The sequence below is a fragment of the Vombatus ursinus genome, unplaced genomic scaffold, assembly GCF_900497805.2.
Source record: "Vombatus ursinus unplaced genomic scaffold, bare-nosed wombat genome assembly UNPS02014810.1, whole genome shotgun sequence".
Lineage (NCBI taxonomy): Eukaryota > Metazoa > Chordata > Mammalia > Diprotodontia > Vombatidae > Vombatus > Vombatus ursinus.
Window position 1 is genome coordinate 49,059,090 of NW_020954588.1, and position 17,211 is coordinate 49,076,300.

Sequence of the window (17,211 nt, forward strand, 5' to 3'; positions counted from 1 at the left end):
AAGAGAGTGAGAGGAAAGGGAAAAGGGAAAGAAAGAGGAGAGAGAGAGACAGACAGACAGAGAGACAGAGAGACACAGAGACACAGAGAGAGAGAGAGAGAGAGAGAGAGAGAGAGAACATGAGCCCCTTTCTATTTTGTGGTGGCCGTCACACTGCTGACTCATACTGAGCGTGGGCTCTGATACAGCAACTTAGTCCTTTTCTCACAAGACATGCTGACCAGCCACACTCCACTTCTTCTATCTTGGGAAGCCATGCTCTGAATCCAAATTCTGCACTTCATTCCCTACCACATTTTTTGCCTATGAGACTCAGCTCATCATTCTAGCCACTTGAGATCTTTTTGGATTATAATTCTTTCCTCCCACACTTCAGCTTTTTCTCCCTACTGTGTATCGCCGTAGTTTTGATAAATATGCCATCTATGCCTTTACACAAATAACTGCTTTAAAAAAAAAAAAGGCTGAAAAGAACAAAGCCAAAGACTTGTGACACTCCACTAGATCAGATAGCTAGCTAGAGTACTTACTGTGTGCTAAAGACTCGGGATATAAATTCAAGTGAAAAAGACAGTGCCTGCTTTCAAGGAGCTTATATTCTAATGGAGGAGATGACAAATAAAATGAACTGGAAAAGGGATGGGAGCAGAAGGAAGAAGGGAAGAGAATATGCACATGGGGGCAAGGCTGCTATCAAGGAATTAGAGAGGTCCAGAGAGGGAAGAGTGAAACTGGGCTCTAAATGACTATGGCCTGGGCACCAGTGGTTCTTCCTCAAGGTTTCTCTCCCATTATATACATATATAGTATTGATAATATATTATACATATATGCATACATATATGTATATCTATATATGTATGTGTATATGTACGTGTATATATATAATATACATATATATGTATAAAATCATTTCATTGTGGATCTTCCCTCCAATGATGCAGATTGCCACCCACTTGTATCCTTCCATCTCGTGTGATTCTTGTCCTTGGCCTCTCTTAAGTTTGCCAAGGAGTGTATGTCCAACAAGCTGAGGCCCTTTCTCACTCACGTTCTCTTGACATCACAAGGATAACAATCTGACATGAGAACATGTGCCATCCATCAATGATCCCACCCAGGACATGAACGATCTACTAGTTACTCTTCATTTAGCTGGATTACACCAAGTATAAACAAAACAGGATTGTGTTAGAGGCCACACAATTTTGAGGGTGTTGAGAGTTTGGCTCTCAAGGATCTGAAAGAGAAGAGCATTCCAAAGACCTGGATTAAATTCTGTACCTTGCTAATACTAAATAAAAGTAACTGGGAGAACATCGACTCACATGCTCCTTTCCTATCTATGTAATTTCTTAATGAGAAGAATCTGCATGAGTGATGAGGGCATCTTTGTAAGGGTGTTTGTAGGGAACAGGTTGGCTGCCACAAGTGATATTTCACAGCAGACCATCTCTGTGCCATAACTGACTGAAAGGTATAGAGAATGCCAAATCCCACTATGATTCTTGTTCAATGACTATAAAAAGATGTTTGGCCCAGTAGAGAAAGACACTGCTTTCAGGGTTGTACACTAGCAAGATGTCTCCCATGAACATGTCAAAATGATAAAATATACCCTGAAAGCTATAGCAACAGAGATAATTGTATTTGACAACCCTCTGATCCTTAATATCAAATGAGGCATAAAGCAGGAGATTTTGTGCTTGCCCAAAGCATTTACAACTGTCGTAGAGGAGATCTAGCCCAGAGTCAAATTTGAGGAAGATACTATAGATGCTCTTGTGTGTGCAGCCTTTAAAAGGAAATCCATATTCACTCACAAGAGTTTGGCCTGACCATCCACACAGTAAAAACCAAATGGGTGAAGGGTGCCTTTTGTCCAGCCTAGGATATGTAATGGAATAGACAATGCCTCTGTCAGAAATACATATGTCCCTACACATATATACATATACATATACATATGTATATATGTGTATGTATATTTATATATATATATATATATATACACTGCACATACTCACACACATATACATATATCAGACAGTGAAAATGGACAATTGAACATGATTAAATGGGAATAGATGGATGAGCCTTTGGAAAATCCAGTCTTTTAATGCTCTCAAGTTTCCTCCTAGGACAACAGGCTATTTTTTTAAACTTTGTCATCTTCCAATGATGTCATATGGCCCCACGCCATGAACTAGTACAGTCTCTCCAGAATTTAAGTTCAGGATCACAAAAGAAGGGAGTAGACCAGGTGACTTCCAAAGTCTTTCAGCTCCAAGTCTATAGCTGTCCTGTCCCTTCCTTCCCTAAAATTTTCTAAGGCATCACTGAAAGTGGGATAAAAATAGTTATCTAAAATTCACCAAACTCCAGGAAAACTATTATCACAGTTTGTGCACGGATGTTATGTTGTACCTACTATGTGCCAGGCACTATGCTAAGAGCTTTACAACTATCTCATTTGGTCCTCAAAACAACCAGGAGGTAGTTGCTATTTTCTCCCTTTTACAGATAAGGAAATTAAAGCAAACAGGAGTTAAGTGACTTGCCCAAGGTCACACAGTAAGTATCTGAGGCAGGATTTGAACTCAGGTCTTCCTGACTCTAGGCCTGGCACTTTAACCACTGCGCCACCTCGCTGCCCCTAAATTTGGAAAAGAATCAATGGTGACAAGGTCACTGGGGAGGTATTAGAAGACCTGGCTTATAATTCTGACACTATTATTAATTCCCAGTGTGACTTTGAGCAAGCTCCCTCAGCCGTCCAAGGGTGGGTTTAGATTAGATGGTCTTTTTCAGCCCTCACATCCTAGACAAAGGCACATACAAAATGTGAGCAGTGACACCAGAATGCATTTTAATATTTCCTATCCCCTGGACTCTTTTCTGCAGTTTCACGCAGAGGAAGAACTAGATTTGGACAAATCTGTCGTTGGAGGTAAGCCACTATGGACCTAACTTTCTCTGATCCTGACTGATGTTATTGTACCATTATTATATATCGTAATTATAGTACCATCCTTGTATTCTTACTCTAAACTATGTCGCTGTTATCATTTCTTTGGGCAATATTAAAATTCTTGGGGTAATGGGAGGAAGGGCCAGGCCTTTGTTTTGTAGCAGTTCTTAGTGACTTACTTTGGCTGATGCCAAGAGCAACAATTTGGGACGTCACTATCATAGAATCATTTCCAGAATCAATTATATAGAGGGGCTGTCGTTGCGAAGATGTGAATGACTAGTGTAAAGGGATGCTTGACTGGACATATCTTCTTTGTGTATTGTGGAGAATAAAAGATGAGAGAGCATATTTGGTGCTGACACGAAAGCCTTTCCCGCTTATCGGCCACAGCACATCACGCTTCACATGGGCAGTGGGAGTCCTTTGGGTTATGATATGTCTTCAGGGTCTCAGGCAAAAAGGGCCTCCTCATCCTCTCTACTCTCCCATTCCTCTTTGTGACCTGAAGGTGGGGTTCTTGAATGCCCTCAGAGCTGAGGCAGCTGCAGTCTGTCCTCAGAATAAGAGCCCAGACATAGATGGCGTCTTGGTTGTCTGAGGACTGGATGCCTACAGTTATAGAGGATCATCGCCCCCAAGCTAGTCACACTTTGGGCCATAGCAACCCATGGAACATTGCCTCCTAAAAGGGAGTGTAATCTGTGTTATCGAAGTGATTTTTATATCAATGAAATCCCAAACCTGTTGAAGCGGTACTTGGCAGTGTAGGGTAAAGATCCTGGACTCAGGAGTCAAAGAACACAGGTTCTAATGCTACCCCTTGTACTTATTACCTGGGGGATGTTAGGCAAATCACTTAAGAGACCTGGGTCATCTGTAAAGTGAAGGTTTTGGACCAGATGAGCTGGGAGGGGCTTTCTAGCTTTAAATTTATGATTCAACTAACTAGCAAGCATTTAAGTGCCTCCTATGTGCTGGCATCAGGGGTACAAAGACAAAGAAGTAAACAATGATAAGTCCAGAACATTGAAGAAATTGGTCACTGAATAGTCATTCCCTTTTACACCAAACAATGTGTTTTATGTCTCATTTAGAGATCAGATTGTTCCTAAGCCTAATGGGATCAGGATCACAGGATCCAGTCCAACCCAGTTGACATTTATTGGAGCATAGATTGAGGCTGGGAGGGGACCTTGGGAGTTATGCTTTTATAGATGAGATTCAGAGTCTAAATGACTTTGCTCAAGGTCACACAGAGAGTAAGTAGCGCAAAATAGATTTGAACCCTGGCCCCCGACTCTGAATCTAGCACCCTATCCACCGCACCAGACAGTACATGCATGTTATGCATGTTAATTCCCAATGCACCACATTTCCTGTGGCCCCTGAGTTTCGTGGGGGGAAGGTCCACGTAGATGCCAAACGAATGGCACATCTCCTCCCCCTCTACATGGGTTGCCACAGGCCCAGACGTCTCTGAGATTCCCGGCCTCAGAGTGTCGGTCCTTCTGTGGGTCATGTCCATCTCTTCTTTGCTCTCGGTGTGCAGAACCCTCTGAGTACAGCACGTTCTTAGCATCCCGCCCAGACGCTATGGAGGTCAAGGCCATCCGGACCATCTGTGAGCTCTGTCTACAGTACAAGTAAGTGGGAGAGCTCAGTCACCTCATAGCAGGGACTTGTGGGTCTCATACAGCCATGGGATAGGAAGGCTAAGTAGGAAGGCTGTTCTTCAATGATACATTCAAGGCTCACTGGATCTGCCCTCAGTCCACTGAGATCGCATGGGCAGTATTTGTTGTGCTTTGGGCACCACATTAGGCTAAAGTGGCCTGTTTGTTGTCCTTCATGCATGATGCTTCATCTCTCATCTCTGTGCCTTTGCCCTGGCTGTATCCCATGCCTGGACTGCTCTTTTGCCATCACCTTTACCTTTAAAAATCTCTGGCTTCCTTCAATATTTAGCTCGAACTTCACCTTCTGGAGGAGGTCTTTCCTGGTCCTCCTTGACCCGAGTTGGTAATGCCTTCCCTGCTATGGTTGTCTTCCATCTACTCTAAATGTATTGTGTATGTGTGTGTGTGTGTGTGTGTGTGTATGTGTGTGTGTGTACGTGCATGTGTATGTGTGTGTGTGTATGTGTATGTGTGCGGCAGTATATATTTATGTATATATAAGTAACATAGATGTAGACATAGATATGCATGTTAACTCCCCCATTAGGTTGTAAACTCCAAGAATTGATCAATGACGGCGTGTTCGGAGAAAGACAACCAGTATATTGAGCTAGGCCATATGAAAAAAACTGAGACGTTCAGTCTGGGAAAGAGAAGCCTCAGGGGGAACATGGTGGTTGTCTTTAATATTTAATATTCTGTTACTTGGAAGGAGGACCCAATCTATCTTTCTTGACCCTAGACAACTGGATTAGGATCAAGGGACAGAAGGTACAGAGAGCCGGAGGTCGGCTATCTGCAAGGAAAAGCTTCCAACAATCAGAGCCATCCAGAGTCAGAGCAGGTGGCCCTGGAAAGCAGTGAGCTCTCTCCTTCTGGAAGTCTTTGGGCGGAGGCTGAACGCCCTCGGGGGTGACAGGCGACATTCTTGTTTGGACATGGCTTAGACAACATGGATGCTAAGGTCCTTTCTGCCTCTGAGGTTCTGGGATTCCCTGATTCTTATGACGCCCCCAGCCCACTTCTCTGAGCCTCCTGGCCGTGCTTATTTATAAGCTAGCCTGGTTTCGTTCTGAGGCTCCATGTCTGAAAGGTCAGGCTGGCTCACAGGAGGCCTTGAAGTCTAACAACTGCTGTCATTACAGCTGCAGCTGGGTTGCTAGAAGACAGAAGTGTTTCTTTGGAATGGGGGCTCATCTGTCTGGGTTGGGGAACAGGGAATCAAGCCTGTACCATTCCTTGGGGAATTGTTCTCAGCTCCAGGGTGGAGCACAACTGTAGGGTCAGTTGTTTAAGGTGTAAAGAATCCATGGCCAACGGCCAATCAGAGACCTTCCTCCTGAGGGAGTCATTTTGGAGCAGTTTGCAATGAGCATTCTGGGAGGACTACAGATAGATGGCCCACTGTCTTCCTTTTCTTCCCCTCTCCCAAGCCAAGAAAGGAAACGGAAGAAAGAAATGGCCAAACTGGGAATGGGCCTCAGTTTGATGAATTTGACCCTATCCTCAATAACATCAGAAAAGGAATTCACACACTCATAGACTTAGAACTTGAAGGGTCATTATACATATCAAGTCCAGTCATCCCACTTTACAGATAAAGACACTGAGGCCCAGGAGATTAAAGGATTTGGCAAAGGCCGCTAAGGTCATAGATGGCAGAGTTGGCATTGCAAAGCCAATCCTTGGACTCCAAGGCCATGCTGATTCTATTGCTTGTATACCCTCACTGGTTCAATTCATCACTTCAACAAGATAATTGATATGATTGATCAGCCAATGGACCAGCATTTATTAAACACCTACTTGGTGCACTCCTTCCAGAATTATCTCCAATTTGCCCCATTGATGTCTTGTTTTTACATAGTGTTCTTCTGTTCTTTGCCCTGCTTTGTATCCTTGGTGCTTAGTACAATGGCACATAATAGGTGCCTGATAGATGCTTATTGCCCAGACTTGGCTCCTCATGCACCATCCTAGGCATTGGAGATGCAAAGACATAAGTGAAAATAGTCCCTGCTCTTCATGGAGTGTGGTAGAGAAGATGCACAGACAAGATCCTTGGCTGGGCTCTGAGGATAAGTGAGAGATGACATAGACCCTCCTCAAAAGAAACATGCAATTTAATAGAGTTAGAGGGGAGGGGAAGGGAGGGGAGAGGAGAAAATGTGTCAAACCCTCTCTTTCCTTCTACCAACAGGGTGAGATGCCATATTGTTCACCTCTCAAGTGCTCAAGCTGTGCCAATCATCCGGGAGGCGAGGAGGAAGGGTGCACCCCTCACCGTAGAGACCACCCATCACTATCTCTCCTTGGATGCTAAGTATGTGCCCCCTGGAGGCACCCAGTACAAGTGCTGTCCCCCCATCAGGAGCAAGAAGAATCAGGTGACTTGTGGGGAGCTACCAGCAAGGGGGAGGGATGGGGAGAGGGGCCAGAGCGACTGGACCAAGGCAAGGCAGTCCCTTTTCTTCATCTTAGAGTCTTAGAAATTTGCCTAGACCCTAAAGAGGTGAAGAAGTCTTTCTCTGGAGCCATACGGTCAATGTGCGCCAGAGGTAGCCCTTGAACCCCGGATTTTCTGGTTCTCTATCCACCACACAAAAGTGGACACGTTCCTCTTTTCCTAAGGATTCACTGCATTGTATTAATGCCTTTTCTCATACAGAGTATTTGCTTCTCTAATAAAGACTACTTCATCGTCTTTGCCTCTGCCTCTATCCTGGTAGCTAATATGTCATCAATTAAGTGAGATGGCATGTGGAAAGTACTTTGCAAACCCTCAAACATGGTGAAAATGCTAGGGATTAGTCTGCCTTTTCCTTGAGTGGTTTAACATTCATACAATTGTCTAACAGGGCCCTTCTGTCTCACAAGCGACCCTGATCTGAACGGGTTCTCCAGGCAAAGTGGCCATGTTTGGGTGATCCTTACTCCAGTAAGGGATGAATCTTGTTGAGAAGAACCCAACAAGGATCCATGTAGAGAGGTGACTTCAGAACTCAGCGTCAAGAAGTTAACCCTTTCCAGCCTGGAAAGCCTGCCTTCCCACCGCTTCCCGAGAAGCACCAAAAAGCCCGGGACAAGTCACCCCTTAGGGACACTAACTATGGCTTGTCTTTCCACCTTAGGATCAGCTCTGGATAGCCTTACAGGAGGGTGACATTGACCTGGTCATCTCAGACCACTCGCCCTGCACCGAAGACCTGAAGCATTTAGAAAATGGTGACTTCCTCCAGGCATGGGGCGGCATCTCCTCCTTGCAGTTAGGTAAGAGTCCTCAGGAAGGGGCTGTCCTAGTAAGAAGCCAGTAGAAGCTTGCCTTGCAGTGGAGAGTGGAGAGAGTGCTGAAGTTGGGGTCAGGAAGATCTGAGTTTGAATTCTGCCTCCAATACCTCCTAGCTGTGTGAGCCAAGGCATGGCACTTCACCTCTTGCCACCAGATGCCTCTTCTATAAAAAGTGGACATAAAAATAGCGTTGACCTCACAAAGTTGTTGTGAGAATCAGATGAGGTAACCCAAGCAAAGTGCTTTGCAAACCTTTAAACACTATAAAGTGTGTGCTGCGGTTACTATTACTATTGCTATTTCTATTGTCATTATTAGCCGATAGCACTGGGGATTCTTGCTCAGGGCAGGTTGGACCAGGGAGTCATACAAGCCCTTTCCAGAGCACAAAGTTTTGCATACAGTAAGTGCTTAATAAATGCTTTATTCATTCATTCATTCTGACTTTGAAATTCTCTGAATGAATGTCATTTCAAGTCCTTTACATTTCTCCCTCAATATCCCCCAAAATCCTTTTTTCCACTTCTGTCTTCTTCACCCACAGCCCTCTTTACCAAAGCAACTTTGAGAAGGCTAGGTGAGTCTAATCTACTGCTTTTATATGCAGTCATTCTGGGGATTCCTCATACCATTTAGACTTCGGGAGAAGATAACCAGAGGATCTTAGGTGAACTCCAGTCCACCTCAGCATCGAGTAGTAGAGAGATTCCTCAGCTGGCCGCCAGAGATGGGGATCTGTGGCTCCTCTGATCTGCTGCTGGCTAGGTCCATGATCTTGTCTCTGTCAGTCTCCTTCTCTAGACATCCTCAGTTCACTCCCATGTAAAATGAAGTATTTGAACGCTGTGATCAAGCACCTGAATGAGAGTTTCGTATGTTATCCTAGGGAGCCTTGATGATTTTTGTGTAGAGGACAAAGAAGAGACATGGTTAAATTTGATTTTTAAGAATGCCAACTTGGCAGCTGTCGAGGGTGAATTGGAAAGATGAGACAGAGAGCCCACTTGGGAGGCTATTGTTATTTCAAGCAATGAGGGCTTGAAGTGAGGGAGCCTCAGATGGCAGTCTGAGTGGAGAGAAGCAGGCTGTGGAGACAGAGCTGACAAGACCTCGCATGATTAGACATGGGGAGGGGATGACTGTGCCTATTTTCCTACCTGTGAAATAGGGGAAGAGGATGAACCTCCCATGTGTCCACCAAAGAGTGTGCTGCAGAATGGGGCCCCTCTCCTCTTGGGAGCCATGTAGCGCTCTTCCTTTTACACTGAGGCCTGTGTGCCTAGGATAGAAGGGGTTAACCATGCATAGCTTCAGGCTTCCTGGCAGCTGCCTTCTGCTACCCAAGCCCTCTGACAGCAGCGGCCTGCACACTGCTGCAGTTGGCAGCAGAGACGTCGACGAGAATGTCGGCGAGTTCCCAACGGTCTCTGGCAACGTCCTGATGCAGCTCCGCCTTCCATTTTGTGGATTTGACAACTTCTGGGGAAACCTTCAGAAGACAAAATGTCACCCCAAGTGATATTTTCACCAGCAGAAATCAGTGAAAAACTTGACAACAGAACGGTGAAAGAGAAGGCTTAATTTTTCCACTCCTCTTCTGTGACCGTAAACCATTAGCCCCATTGCCTCCCTGGGGTGTCCCTCTGCTCCCCACTCAAAATGAAGCACCTCCCTGACCTGGGCTTCCTATGACCCCAGGTTGCCTTTGAAGCAGCCATTGCTAAAGCATCTAGTTATTAGCCCCTTTTCCTTTGAAATGGCTTTCTATTATTTTGTTTTCACTTACTTGTTTACATGTTACATTCCCTCTCCCTCCTTCCCAACTGAATGGAAGCTTTATGAGGGGAGTCAACATGGAACCCAGTGATAGCGCATAGTAAACTCTTATTAACAGTTTGTTTAACTGAGTCAGTCTGCGAAGGGAGATTCAAGCCTTCTCTCAACCAAGTACGTTAGTCTCATGTTGTGTGTCGGGGACAGATTCGGCAGACACTCGTGCCTGGGGTTCCTTCTGCTCTGTGTGCAGGACTCCCACTTTTCTGGACCTCAGCACGACTCAGAGGGTTTTCTCTTCATGACGTGGTCAAACTCATGTGCCAGAATCCAGCCAAACTGAGTGGACTTGAAGAGCAGAAGGGGTCCTTAAGTCCAGGACAAGATGCCGACCTGGTGATCTGGGATCCAGATAAGGAGTTTGAGGTAACTGGAGACCACAGGATATGCACACAGAGAGATAGTCTAATCCAAGCTAGAGTGTGAAGAGGCTATGAGAATGGTAGGAAGAACTTTGAGAGTTCAGAGGACAGAGCCCCTTTCAGGCCAGGTGGGGATAGGGGAGATCCTGAAAGTTGAAAGGTCACATAGAAGAAGTAGAATTTAAATTGGAACTTGATATAGGTAGGAACTAAACAGACAGAACCCGGAGAGGAGGTCAATGAACTTACATTACTATAGAAATAAAAAGAGTCAAAGCAACCCATAGCACAGGCATCATGGCAGAGGTAAGCCCCAGGTCTGGCCTAACCCCACCCTCCTGGAGAGATGGGCTGGCACACTTCTGGTCATTATTTCTATGGTGTGATTCTATTCAAATTGAATTCAACAAACATTTATTGAGTACTTTGCATAGAGCACTGTGCTAGGCCTGAGGAGGGAGTGATAAAGCAGACATGGTCCCTGCCCTCAAGGAGTTTACAATCCAGTGAGAGGACAAGCGGCTATTAACCACCTGGGCGATCTCATTGGCAGAAGTAGTGAAGTCAGAATGAGGAGAAGGTTTGGGGGGCAGAGACCATAAGTTCAGTTTTGATCAGATTGAGTGTGGAGCGTTGGTGGGACTTCCAGGTGGGGCATGTACAAGAGCTGTACAAGAAGGGGTGGGGAATTTAGAGCAGGGAAGAAAGCTCTGGGCACTCACATCCAGCCAGGTCCTCCCTCCTTTGGCTCTGGTGGGCTAAGGTTCATAATAGAATAATATTTAAAGCCTCCCTCCCTTCCCACACCCCACCCCCAAGAACAGAGAATTAGGCAGATTAAGTCATTAAAATGCATGTTCTTTCATTTCAGGTCAATGAAAAAATGATTCAGCACAAAAACAAGGTATGAGAGGTTTTGTTGTCTCATTCAGACTACAGGTCTCCTCAGGGCAGGCTAGAAAGAGTGTTTCCTACCCAGGGCACCGTGCCTGGGGCACTAGTGAGCTCTGGGGGCTGCCTCTGTATACCTGGGAAAAGGAGGAGAGATTCCCCTCCAGTTATAGAATCAGAGGAAGTGACTTTGAAGGGTCTCTCACCATCACGCGAGGTCATGCTTGAAGGGTCTGAGACGGCTCCTAGACTCTGAGAGATGGAAGGAACCTCTGGCGCCTTCTAGTTCCATTTGTACCTGAGCAAGAGCCCTTTGCATCCACACACGCACACACATACACACACACACACACACACACACACACACACACACACACATCCATGCAGCACATGCATGCATAGCCCTCTACATACATACCCTGGCCATGGGTCCTCCAGCATTTGCTCGAAAGTCTCCAGTGAGGGGGCCTTCCCTGCCTCCCAAAGCAGCCTCTTCTATTCTGACAAAGCTCTAATCACTAGACATTGTTCTTCCATCCAGCCGACACCGGCTTCTCATAAATTCCACCTCCTAGTCCTAATTCTACCCTGTGGGACTAAATAGAAGTGGTCTAATCCCTCTTCCACAGGACAGATCCCCCTTCCTTTCCACCACCAAGTTCTCTCTTCTCCAGGCTAGACATCTCCAGTTTCTCCGCCCAATCCTCCTGTGACATGGTCTCCAACCTCCTGGCACCCTGCTCACCCTCCTCTGTCTAACCTTTCAAACAGTGACACTCAGAAGTCCCCCCAAACACAGTCCAGGGAGGTGCGTAGGACCAGGGCAGAGGGCAGCTCCCCAGTCCTGGGCACTCTGCCTCTCTTAATGAAGCCTCAGACAACACTCCATGCCCCTGGAATCGCGGCCCATAGGCCTCTATCCTTCCTCTGAATTATCCATCCCCTCTCGTCCTCCATTTCCATATTTGTGAATTGATTTTTTTAAGTGAATCAGAATTATCCCACTTGGCAACTTCCTTAGAGAGTTTCACTAGGGAACAAAGGGAGTGACGGACAGGAATCAATCACTGCCCTCTGCGGTCCTCTTGAGTTTCTTCCTCTGAAAGAAGGAGGTTGGCCTAGATGATCTCTCTAAGAGCAGTCCTGAAGGAGAGCTTGCTGGAAAACCTCCATGAGGAGAATGGCCTTTTCACAGGTGTCTTGTTTCAATCACAGCTGACACCCTATCTAGGCTTTCACCTTCATGGAGAGGTTTTTGCTAGCATTGTCCGTGGCAACCTGGTCTATCTGAATGGGGAGTTCTCACCGACACCACTCGGAAATCTGCTTCTGGTGCAAAAGAACACAGCCAGGAAAAATCGCATCTCCTCCTTCTAGCTGTTTTCAAGGCTCAGCTTGGAGGCCACCTCCTACAGGAAGCCTTTCCTGATGCCTCCAGCCTCATCTCTGCCCCAGCTAATGATTTGGTACTTACTTTGTACGTATTTTGAACTTATCTATGTGAGTGTTAGTCCTCACTCCTCACCCCCCAGGAGAATAAGCTCCCTGAGAACAAACACTGTTTCATTTTTTCTTTGTATCATCTATGCTTGATACACTGTGGCGATTAATAAATGCTCACTGAATTGGGTTGGATAGAATTAATAGAGAATAAAGCAGCAGTGTGACCATGACTCAACTTCTCACCAGTGCTAGGTAGACCTTGCCAGAAGAAAGAAACAATGGGGATGCATTTCAGGGTGGAGAGGGAAAAAATGGTGTGACTAATTTGATCAATTCAAAAACTCCCTAAAATGCAATGTGCGGGCTAAGGGCCATCTGGTACATATTATGTCCAGGCTCTCCAGACGTGTTCAAGGGAATGATGAGTCATCATGGAGTGAGTTTATCTCTCTAGGTGAGTTTCTAAGGCATAAGTCCCAGGATGCTGAGAAAGCTCTCTCTGCCTAGCAAAATGCCTCTCTGATACCTGCAATCCTCCAACTAGAGATAAATTCCATTGGTTTTATCTGCTGTTAAAACAGAAAATTAATCAAGAGGGAGAATGCTTGAAGCATTCGGGAAGCAGCAAAGTCCAAGGGAAGGAAGGTTAGATTAGGAGTTAGAGATTCTAGGGGTGAAACTCAGCTCTGCCACGTATTCCGAAGGTGACCTTCCCTGCTTTGGGCCTTAGTTTCCTCATCTGTAACATGAGGAGATTGGATTGAATGGCTTCTTACATCTCTTTGACTCATTTAGGTCCTTTCTAGGATGCTATGGCTCATTCTTCACTTACATGTTAGTGTGACTGAGTTCATTGACTTTTGTTGGGGATAGATTTTGATTGTAGAAGGAGACGATCAGGGGAAACTGACATCTGTAGTTAGGCAGTAAAGAGATGGTGCCTCTCTCTTGGGAATGAACCCGGCTGCTTTGCCATCACACAACAGCCAGGCCCTGCTGGTCCATTGTGACAGTAAGCCCTGGAGTTGCTCATGTTTCCAAGACCAGAGAGAACTATCACAGAGGCAGTGTGGTACAGAGGGCAGAGATCTGGACTTCAGACCAGGAAGACCTGGGTTCTGGTCCCACCTCACATCCAGACTGCTGGGGGACCCTGGACAAAGCTCTTTGCTTCTCAGTACTCTAGGCCATTCTCTGATATTATGAACTGCAGAAAAGGTGCTGTCTTGCTGTGAGTGGAGGGAGTTTGCTCTCCAGGGAGTTCCTTATACCAGTGAAAGCACAGATGTAGTCTCTACTCATTTAGAATGTTACAGACAATGCAATAGGCTGCTTCAGGGGGCACTGAGTTCTCTGTTAATGGAGGGATGCCAGTAGAAGTTAGGTGATCGCTTGATGGAGATGTTAGCATTCTTTGGTCAGCTCTGGCTTGGATTCAGGGTGGCCTCTGAGGTCGTTTCTGACTCAAAGAGGGCAATTCTGGGAAATACCAAGTTCCAAATGCAAAATGACCTACCCTGACCAGACATTGGTGAATTGACCCAAAGGGGCTATTTCTGGGAAAAGGGGATGGAGAAGGAGGGGACTGGGGGGGGAGGACAAAAGGAAGGGAAGAGGAGAGATGCGAAGGAGGAAGAAAGGGAAAAGGAGAAGAGAGGGAAGAAGGAAGAAAAGTAAGCTTGTCATGGAACCAAAGCTTTGGCAGAGGAATGAAGTAAACTTGGTGACCCAAGAGCTAGAGATTTCAAAGAAAGTTGCTTCCATCATTATCTCAATAAATAGATAGATAGATAGAGAGAGAGATAAATGAATAAATAAATAAATGTAGTTCTTCTGTAAGTGAAAACAAGAAAGGATTCTCCTTAGAGGTAGCTAGGAGATGCCACAAGACACAGAGTGTTGGGTTTCCTGAAGTCAAGAAGACCTGAGTTCAAATCCAGCCTCAGATACTTACTAGCTGTGTGACTCTGGGCAAGTCACAAACCTCCATCTGCCTTAGTTTCCTCATCTGTAAAATGGGGATAATAACAGTACCTACCCTCCAGGTTGTTGTGAGGATCAAATGAGATATTTGTAGAGGACTGACCATAGTCCCTGGCACATAGTAGGGGCTTCATAAATGTTGTTTCTTGCCCTGCTCCTCCTCCCAACTTCATATTGCCCATTGGATCCTATAATGTCACTGAAAAAGAATTAAACAAGTAGAAGGCAGCTTCTGCTTTCCTTCTAAAATCAAGTCGGGGGTAGAGTCGTTGAGCCAAATGCAGGCTTTGAGAGGAGCTCAGAGGTTCTAACCTTGTGTCATGGCCACCTTTGGCAGTCTGGTGAAGCCTAGGAACCCCGCTCAGAATGATAACTTTTTCATTTTTGTTGTTGAGTCATTTCAGCAGCGTCCTCCTGTCCGGGATCTCATCTGGGGTCTTCTTGGCAAAGATACTGGAGTGATTTGCCATTTCCTTCTCTAGCACATTTTACAGATAAGGAAACTGAGGCAAACAGGATGAAGTGACTTGGCCAAGGTCATACAGCTAGGAAGTGTCTAAGGCTAGATTTGAACTCAGGAAGATAAGTCTTACCGACTTTAGGCCCTCTGTGCACTATGGGGGGGAAAAAAACCTCTATGCTTTTTAATGTATCAGACAAAATACATAGGATTGCAAAGGAAACCACTTCTGTGAAAATACTATTATCAAAATCCTAAAGAAACAAGCTCGCAGCCCCAGTCCATGTGCTGGGGAGATGGCTGGACTTTGCCCCGTTGGGCCTCCCATTGCCTATCTATCCGAGTTAAATTCTCTGGCCAGGTCCTGAGCTTCTACTGGCAAGATGGGAGAGGGGATGCCTCCAGGCTTATTCACCTCTCTAGCTCTCCTGGCTGTCGGGAAGGAAGCGCTTTGAGAACTTGAAAGGAGAGTGAGAGGAGAGATTCAGGAGGGATCAGAGAGTGGGTGACACGGAGACCCTCTCCAGCAGCCCGGGCCTGGAGTTTCCAGCTTGGCTTCAAGCCTTCCTGTGTGCTCAGGTCTGTTTGTTCCTGGCAAACACTGTGGCCAAGGAGGAAGGCTTCAGAACATACTCAGGCCTTGTTCAGTAAGGACCCTCGGGCTTGTCAGCTGGGCAGGGAATGTACAGCCGCACCTTCTCCTAGAAGAACCTGCCGACTCAGCAGGGAGCAGAGGAAGTTGGGGGTGGAGAGAGGAGGGAGAGAGCCCACGTCTTGTTTCATCTTGTTGGCCTCCAGAGATCCCACAGACAGTCTGGAGGCTACCAAAAGTGCCTGTTTATACCTTCGTGTACAATCCATCAGCAAGTGTTGAAGATACACAGATTGTGTGCCAGGCTCTGGGCTCCATGCTGGGTATAGGAGGTCAAGAAGCAGCGAATCCTGCCCTCAAGGAGAGTACATCCTAACTGGTATACAATAGGAAGTTTCCTCCAAAGAGCTCTGGACTGGGAGCCCATAGCCTGAGTCCAGTTCCCTGGGGCTTTCCATGAAAAAGGGCCTGAACAGGCATTGGCAGGGAGCTCAGCAGCCTGGACAGGCCTCCCCTCTAATGAGCACCCACATTACTAGAGCACTTTCAGGTTCATCCTTCAAATCTTTGCTTCAATTTTATTACTTTTTGTCCCCATAATGACTTGGGAGGACAGTGCTATTATTGTCCATCTTACAGATAAAAGAACTCTAACTTTATTTCCTCCTCTAACCCTAATTCCAAGTTTCTGTGATTTCTGGTTCTAGCATTATCATCTGTCTGTCCTTGATTAAGGCACTTTCTCAGGCAGGGTGGTACAATGGATGGAGTCTTGGCCTTGAAATCAGGAAGATCTGTCATTTAATCCTCCCTCACACGCTTACTAGATGTATATACTAATGTTCTAATTGCTGTCATTTATATAGCTTTCTAAAGTTTGCAAAGTGCCTTAGAAATATTGTCTCATTTTATCCTTACAACAACCCTGTGAGGTATGTTATTATGATCCACCCCCATTTTACAGTTGAGGACACTGAAGCAAATAAAGGTTGATGACTTGCCCAGGGTCCCACAGCTAATATCTGAGACTGGATTTGAATTCGTCTACCTGACTGCAGGCCCAGTATCTATCTGCTACAGTGCCTCCTAGCTGCATCCACCATATACGTGGCATTTCTGGTCAGCTCCAAGAGGCTGGGTGACCCTCTTGGGCAACTCTCGTTGTTAGGAAGTTTCTCCTAATATCGAGGCTAAGTTTAGCCCTTTGCAAATCACCCATCACTCCTAGTTCTGGCCTCTGGGGCCAAGCAGAAAAAGCTCCATCCTTCTTCTCAATGCCAGCTGTTCCAATTCTTAAAGACAGCTATGACGTCCCCCTAAATGTTGTGGTCTCCAAGCTAAACATCCCTCATTTCTCCCACTGAGCCTCATGTGGCATTAATTTAAGATACACTCCCTGGAATGTCAATGCCCTTCTCAAACCATGGCACCTAGAACAAACCACCCTGCCTGAGAAAGTGCCTTACTCAAGGACAGACAGATGGTAATGCTAGAACCAGAAATCATAGAAACTTGGAATTAGGGTTAGAAGAGGAAATAAAGTTAGAGTTCTTTTATCTGTAAGATGGATAATAATAGCACTGTCCTCCCAAGTCATTATGGGGACAAAAAGTAATAAAATTGAAGCAAAGATTTGAAGGATGAACCTGAAAGTGCTCTAGTAATGTGGGTGCTCATTAGAGGGGAGGCCTGTCCAGGCTGCTGAGTT

The 17,211-nt window shown here is 45.8% G+C and overlaps 1 protein-coding gene across 1 annotated transcript in view; it reads left to right on the plus strand.

Moving 5' to 3' along the window:
• The window catches only part of LOC114052931 (allantoinase, mitochondrial-like), a 31,839-nt gene extending 19,174 nt beyond the window's left edge, over nucleotides 1-12,665 (plus strand). The window contains exons 6-12 of the mRNA XM_027875720.1: nucleotides 2,905-2,950; nucleotides 4,524-4,617; nucleotides 6,851-7,037; nucleotides 7,782-7,920; nucleotides 9,966-10,138; nucleotides 11,006-11,038; nucleotides 12,241-12,665. Coding sequence (XP_027731521.1) covers nucleotides 2,905-2,950; nucleotides 4,524-4,617; nucleotides 6,851-7,037; nucleotides 7,782-7,920; nucleotides 9,966-10,138; nucleotides 11,006-11,038; nucleotides 12,241-12,402 — 834 coding nt within the window. The 3' untranslated portion in view covers nucleotides 12,403-12,665. The remainder of the gene's footprint in view (nucleotides 1-2,904; nucleotides 2,951-4,523; nucleotides 4,618-6,850; nucleotides 7,038-7,781; nucleotides 7,921-9,965; nucleotides 10,139-11,005; nucleotides 11,039-12,240) is intronic.
• The last annotated feature ends 4,546 nt before the right edge of the window (nucleotides 12,666-17,211 follow it).